General features: G+C 56.9%; 2 protein-coding genes across 2 annotated transcripts; both read right to left on the bottom strand.

The window, feature by feature from the left end:
- Window positions 1-15: 15 nt before the first annotated feature.
- Window positions 16-4,960, bottom strand: CAOG_09064 (hypothetical protein; the record flags this gene model as incomplete). Its single annotated transcript, XM_011272495.1, has 8 exons — window positions 16-747; window positions 843-858; window positions 971-1,145; window positions 1,251-1,289; window positions 1,417-1,567; window positions 1,778-1,834; window positions 1,948-2,970; window positions 3,050-4,960. Coding segments are annotated over 8 exons (4,104 nt in total), but the record flags the coding sequence as incomplete, so codon positions are not given.
- Window positions 4,961-5,131: 171 nt separating this feature from the next.
- CAOG_07238 (hypothetical protein) lies at window positions 5,132-6,883 on the bottom strand (the record flags this gene model as incomplete). The annotated part of the gene is made up of 1 exon (XM_004343047.1): window positions 5,132-6,883. One exon carries the CDS (start codon window positions 6,881-6,883, stop codon window positions 5,132-5,134), a length of 1,752 nt encoding a protein of 583 aa, XP_004343097.1.
- Between the last annotated feature and the right edge of the window lie 158 nt (window positions 6,884-7,041).

The raw sequence follows: 7,041 nt of genomic DNA, 5'->3' as shown, positions 1-7,041 counted from the left end.
GGCGGAATCGTACCCGTAGAGCAAGTACGTTGGGGCGTACCGCAAGCCTTGGAAGGGCTTGATGGCAATGTTCGAGCCAGCAAACCACGAGTTGACTTGAGTGTACGGGTTGGCGAGCTGCGACATGACAGCAATGCGTGTTGTCGCAAAGGTATCGAGATGAACTCCCGAGTATGGGATGGTCCCGAATGAATCTCGCAAAGCACGCACGGTGGCCGGAGAAGGCAGCGGAAAGTACTCGCCGCCAGTGCTTCCGATGGACGACGTGGAGACTGCGTGCGCCACCAAGAACGTGGTGCTTGCAAAAAAGTCATGCGCGGCTTGCGACGAGACATTCATGTAGTTGTCGTACACGTTCGGCTTGCCGCAAAAGATAATCACGCGCACGCCAGACCGTTGAATGCGATCGTTGGTCTCGTCAATCGAAAGCTTGGTCGTGGCAGTGACGGTGTGAGGAATAAACTCGGAGGACATGACCTGGATGTCTGGTCGCTCTCCAGCGGACAGGTCGCGGAGGCACTGCGAGACGGCAGAGTACGTTGCCAGCCCAAACGCATCGACAGACGCAATGATACCGACCTGGTCCCACCCTGTTGCATCGATGGCGCTGCAGAGCGCGGCAACGTGGGCGTTGTCGTTGATTCCGCCTCGTACAAACGTTGGGTAGTGGGTTGCAGATGTCAGTGCCGGGTTTCCGGACACTGGCGAGATGATGGGTCGTCTGAATTTTGCACCCAGGCCTGCAAGCTGCGCCAGAACCACACAATGGCATTCATATGAATGCAAGGTCAGGCGAAAATGCAAGTCAACGACTGCAAGACAAGAAACGCTAGAAAGCCTACCAGGAGAGACAAGTCGCTGAGCGAGTCCAAGAAATGGGTTGTCAACAGAAAACAACGCGGAAACCAAAACAAGTCGTGAGTCTTCGAAGGGAAAAACAACAACAACAAGAAACCTGTTGAACACAAACCTGTCGACTTCACCAACGACCGCGATCGCATCATCTGTCTCGATGAGCGCAGTGCCTTGGATGAAGGACGAGCTTTGTGTGGACTGGTCATCGCGAATGATTGGGTTGACGGTCAACCCAGCGTCTGAGAGTAGCGGCTGGAGGTCGTACAACGCCATCAAGAAGCCCAAAGTAACTGCCATTCAAACCAAGATTTCAGCAAAATGTTCAGATTCAAATGCACTGCTCGTTTACGAGTGACCCGCATCGTTATCGACGGCTCAGAATCTGAGATTGGTACCTTCATAAGCGGTTTCGAACGGCTCCGAGTCGAGCACGCCTGTGTCATTTATTCGGCGTTGGATCACACACAATGAGTCATACAAAGCATCGTTGAGAAACTGGGTTGAGTTGCTGGATGTAACGTTGCGCATAAGGGAGGGAACACGAGGAGCAGTGAGACTGACCGAGCGTGAATGGCAGCAGCACGCCGACGGTGACTGCATTGACGCCGCCAGTGCCATTGCCGAATGACTGGAGCAGCGAGTGCGGCAATGGCGGCGGTGGTGGCTGAGGCGGAGTGGCAGCAGCAGCAGCAAAAGGCGAATGAATGGCGGTCTGTAATGCAAATCCATACAAAAGCAGCGAAACCATCATCATTGTGACGGAGTGCTGCTTCATTCGCTCAAAAGTGGACTGAGAGGTTGGATGCTAGTACGTAAACTAGCCATGATAATAAAAAACATGATAGCACGACTTGTTGAACAATGACAACTGAAGGAGACAGCGCAAAGTTTTTGATCATCGCATGCCGTGAGCGGAGAGAACAGCCTGACGCTCCTTGGGGCTCATCTCAAGAACAGCGGAAATGACGGGAACGAGTTCCTGCCCAATGCAAAAACACAAAGCAAATGCCGCCGTTGAGCAATCGGGACCATACTCCCTTGGCGAAGGAACGAGGAAGAAAACACAACTACAACTACTACAACTACGCGTACCTGCTTGGCAGCGGCCGTTGGGCTGGCCATGTAGCGGACAACAACATTCTTGAGATACTCGAGGTTCACGTTCGACCGCTTGTCGTTGCGCTCGGCACGGCGAATTTCGTCCTTGAGGACTTGGATTTGCTCGAGGTGCTTGCGCTCGCGCTCTTCGACCTCCGCCGCTCGCTCTTCCAGCTCTCGGCGAGAGCGCCGAGCTGCAGCAAGCTCCTCGTCACGTTTGGCCTGCATGGTGGCGAGATGCACCAAGTGGTTCATTTCGCTCGCCACCCGCGCGCTGTTGGGTGGTGAAACTGCTCCGCTGTCTGGCCAAACCGAGGCACTGCTGTCGCTATGCGAGGAAGAAGCCGATCGCGCATCCATGTGGTGGATGGCGTTGTTCGAGTTCGACCGAGCAAGCAGAGCGTCTGCTGCCAGTTGCGCCTGACGAGCCACCTCCTCCTCGCCGAACGGGAAGAGCGTTTGCTGTTGCTGTTGCTGTTGCTGTTGCTGTTGCAGAAGCAGCTCCACACCAGAGGCTTGGCTAGCTTGTTGCTGCTGATGCGAGCGACCGTTCGGATCGGCAAGTCGTCCGACCAAGTCCCGGAGCACCGTGTTGTCGCTGGCGTGGCGACGACCGTTTGAAGCTGGTGCATCGCCCGACAATGTGCCATTGAGACCAGTCGATGACGGCATGCCTCCGGAAGTCGTCGAGCGTCCAGACCCGTTGACGTTGCTGGTAGAAAACTGCGGCGCTGCATGATTGGGCTCGTCACCGGACGAAACCAGAAACTGCGCTTGCGAGCGCACCATTGCTTGCGATACAATGTCGGGGAAGCGTTCAGAAATGTTGCGCAGGGTATCTCGCAGTTGCAGCACCTCTCCGTCCTTTTCTGCGAGAACTTGAATGGTGCGCTCCCGATTCGCGCGAACGGTGGCTTGCAACTGGTCCATCGCTGCGTGTGTCTCTGCTTCGCGAGCCTCGTGCAATTCGTCGCGCTGGAGCAGTGCCTCTGTTTGTTGTTGCTGGAGCCGAGCCGACTGCCATTGCAACGCAAACTTGTTAGTGTTGACATCCAGCAAAAGCACAACCAACACACTCAAAAAATCCGCGACTCACCATGGCTTGCAGCTGTTGCTCAAACCGCACGCGCTCTTGCTCTCGGTAGACAAGCTGCTCTGCAGACGCACGCTCAAGAGCAGTTTTAGCATGCAGCACCTCCTGCTTCAGGCTGGCCACGTCTTTGACCAACGCGGCCTCGCGGGATTTGGCACCCTTGAGCACAGCCTGCGCCCGAGTCTTGTAGCGCTCAAACTCGGCCGAAATGGCTTGCGAAGCAATGCTGTTGTTATTTGGTGCAGGAGCCGGTGTCGAGAGCGCCTCTTCGCTGTCAGGATACGGAGTTTTCGCTGGTGAGGCGGAATCGGGGGTTTCAGCTGCCTGGTGTTCTGCAACTCCGAGAGGGTCGCCAATCACCGACAACGGAGAAGGCGAGCTGCCGGTGGATTCTTCCGATGCTTGCGACTGCAGCACTGCCTTGGCAGCGGAAGGTGCGCGCTTGGCGCGAACCGGGACTGCGCTCAAAACCACGCGGACAGGCGGGGTCGACAAGTCGCCCGAGTCGCCCCAGCCCTCCGCAGCGGGGAAAGGGCGGGACTCCAACTGGCTGATGGTTTCGCGTAGCTGCGCTGCAGTCGCTACGTCCGACCGATGCTGGGACTCGAGCTCGGCAACAATCTCGGTCATTTCGGCGATTCGAGACTCCAGCCGAGAGCGATCGCCCGTGTTGTAGTACGCGTTCTGTGCACCGGCCTCGGCAAGCTGTTGGGCCAGGAGATCCGACCGAGCGCGCTCTTGCACAAGTAGAGCGTTGGTGGCTTCGGTGGCTTCGCGGCTTGCGGTGAGCTTTGCGTTCAGGGCATCGCGCTCCTTCTCGAGGCGAGCAATCTCGGCAATACCGATCGAGGGCGCCTGGGAGTGCTGTTGCCTTGCTTGCTGTTGCTCCTGCTGCTGCTGCTGAAGCTGGGCGACAAGCGCTTGCGCTTCGGCCAAGCTGCTACGAAGTGTCTGAACCTCCGCGGTGTGCGAGCGCTTGGTTGATTCGAGCAGCTCTGCGCTCTCGCGCTGCAAATCCACCAGTGCTGCTCTGTGAGACGCGAGCAAATCCTTGCGGTCTTCCTTGAAGCCTGCTTCAATGTTTGCCTTCTCCTGCGAGATTGTGTTGATTACGCGCGACAACGTCTTGATCTTGTCATCTGCCTGTGCAAGCTGCGTCCGAAGCTCGCCCAGAGCAGCCTCATGCTTGTGAATGAGCTTGGACGTGTCTGTCTCGGATTGCTCAGACGATTCCGTTGATGGCTCAGAGTGCTCAGATTGCTCAGATTGCTCAGGTTGAGGTTGCTCAGACCCTTCGGCCGCTCCCATGGCATGATCCGCGCGATCGTTCCGGGCTGCTGCAGTGTCGCTTTGCCTCGAACCGTCCTCGCCATCAGCCTGGTCTTCTTTGGCGGGGAGCGTGTTGGTCGAACCGCCCATCATCGGACCAGCAGCAGATCCGTCATCCGCGGCGCCCGCCGACAAGTCTGCTCCAGAGAGTGCGTCCTGACGTGACGATGCGTGCTGCTTGCTGGTCGGCGCGGGTCCAGTCGCAGCAGTCGCAGCAGCAGCAGCAGCACTACTCGCGCTTGAGCTTGGCTGGCTGGAGCTCGGTTCGCTGCTGCTGCTGCTGCTGGCCGCGCTGCCACTGTCGGACGTCGATGTCAGCACTTTGAGAGTCGCTTCGAGCGCGTCCTTCTCGCGCTGCAGCGACTTGTAGGCTTGGACGACCGAGTTGAGCTGCTTCTTGTACCGCTGCAATTGTGCCTCCAGCGAACTCGTACTCGCGCCATTCTCGCTCGCACTGCCGGTACTATTATTGCTATTATTGCTATTACTACTACTATTACTATTATTACTGTTGGGGCTGCCAGTAGACTTTGGCTGCGGTGAGTCGGTCGGCGCTGCAATCCGCTTACGCAGCGTGTCAAACATTTTCAAAATTTGGCTCGCTGAATCTCAGAATTGGCGACTCGACACTCAAAAAATAAAAATAAGAATAAAAAAAGAAGACTAGAGTGGAAAACCGCGCAACGTAACGTCGACCATGAATTGAGATCATGACAAGGGCAAAAACACAAACAGCTCAAAACAAAAGGTTTCAAATCAGCTTGAAGATGGGACGCAGCGGAAACGAACGGCGATCGGGACGTGGTCAGTCAGACGAGCAAGCCGCGTGACAAATTGCAAGCTGTCTACGCGCGTGGTAAAGTCTGGACTGGTAGAGGTTGCGCGGTGAAACAGTACATAGTCGATTCTTCGGCGGCCGCGGTGCGTGCTGCCATCGGATGAAACGGCATTCTCAGTGTAGTAGCGATCGGGGTTGGCGCTTTCGCCAGGAACGTGACTACTGACAGACCGAAGGGCCCGGGCCAAACCGCCAGGAGTCGCGACGAACGGATGCCAGAGCAGCTGCTTGAGCAGCGCAGTGCCGACCGTCCACGGCTTTTCGGATGCGGGATTGGTGCCTTGATGCTCTGGCTCTGGGTAGATTTGCGAATCGGTACGACACGGGTCATCATAGTCATCACGCAGCAAGGGATGTTGGCGATCGGGTGCGTCGGCGTGGGACAGTCCGTCAAAGTTGAGATCGCCCGCGAGAACTTGGAAGGCCACTCGCTCGTTGGGCAACGTGAGACGCTCGCGGAACTCCACGCACCATGACTGAATGTCGGACATCTGGGCCTGCCGCACAGCGTGGGTGGGCGTCCGGTCGACGGCCTGCAGATGGGTTGAAAAGACAAACCCGACGATTTTTGGCTGAAGCCGCACCTGGACCATCAAGAGTCCCTTGCTGGCGAGAACGTCGACATCGGTTGCAGCAGTATAGCGCCGAAACTCGGCTGCAATAATTTCGTATCGGCTGGCAAATAAAAGGCCGGAATTCAGCAAGAGCTTGTTGCTCGACCAGCCGTAGGCGCCCGCATCAAACAGAACGTGTGGAAACACTTCTGAAAGCGAACTGGCGAGCGTGTGGCACGCTTGCCGATCAAAGGCCTCTTGGATGCAGACAAAGTCGAGATGAGGGAACTCTTCGGCAATGTGTGCTGAATCCTCTTGCTGTTGCTGATGCGGAGTGGTTTGCTTTTGCGAGCTGACAATCGCAGCAGCAATCGCTGGCGTCCGTATCCATGTGTCGCGCAGGTTGTTGACACGTGCAATGCACTCGGGCATGAGGCACAGGTTTGCAGTGAGCAGCGTGAATTCGAGTCCGTTTCGGGCGTCAATCATCTTGGATTCTGAGACGACGGGACGCCGAATGTGGCAGTACTGCCGCCGTCGACTGAGTGTCAGCACAACCCACAGCGGAAATGCAACGATCGCCAGTGGTGCGACCAGCAATAGCAATGCGGATGAGGTTGCAATCTGCACGAATTGCTCGAGTCGGCGGCGGTGCCACGTCCTTGCGCTGTGAACGTGGACAAGATCTTGGACGCTTGTGCGATTTTCCTTGTACGATTGAACTGGAGGCCTTGCTTGATCGGAATCATCAGCAATCTGGCTTGTCTGCGTTGTCTGGCCAGAGGTCGAGGTCTGAGATTGGCGTGAACGCGCAGTGCGTGGTGGCGTGTGCCGAGGCAACGTTGACGCTGCGCCCGCACCGCCGTCGCTCGCGCTCACACTCGAGCCAAGGAGCGACGACGACGCGTCGTGCAGTGGAGCGACCTCGGGCGGGAGAGTGGCCCAGCGCTGCATGGCAGCCGTGTCGAATTCGATGGTGACGGGCAGGAAGGCGGCCACGAGCCTGTTGAGCGCATAGAACGCAGGCACAATGGCCAGCCACAGCAGCCAGTGGATGTAGCGCACTGCATTCGAGTCGAGCCACGGGGGAAACGCGCCTGGGACCTCGTCCAGCATTATGAGGGGCTGCGTGTGTGAATGAGAAGGGGAAACAAAGAGGAGTGCAGAGAGGAGGGGGGGAGTGGCGAAAAACACAAAAACTCACAAAAACTCAGACAATTGGGAGGGGGTTGTTGACAAATAATAATGACCCATCCATTGGTCTGTATTTGGAG

Source organism: Capsaspora owczarzaki, assembly GCF_000151315.2.
Source record: "Capsaspora owczarzaki ATCC 30864 unplaced genomic scaffold supercont2.15, whole genome shotgun sequence".
Lineage (NCBI taxonomy): Eukaryota > Filasterea > Ministeriida > Capsasporidae > Capsaspora > Capsaspora owczarzaki.
This window is presented reverse-complemented; position numbering and strand designations above follow the sequence as displayed.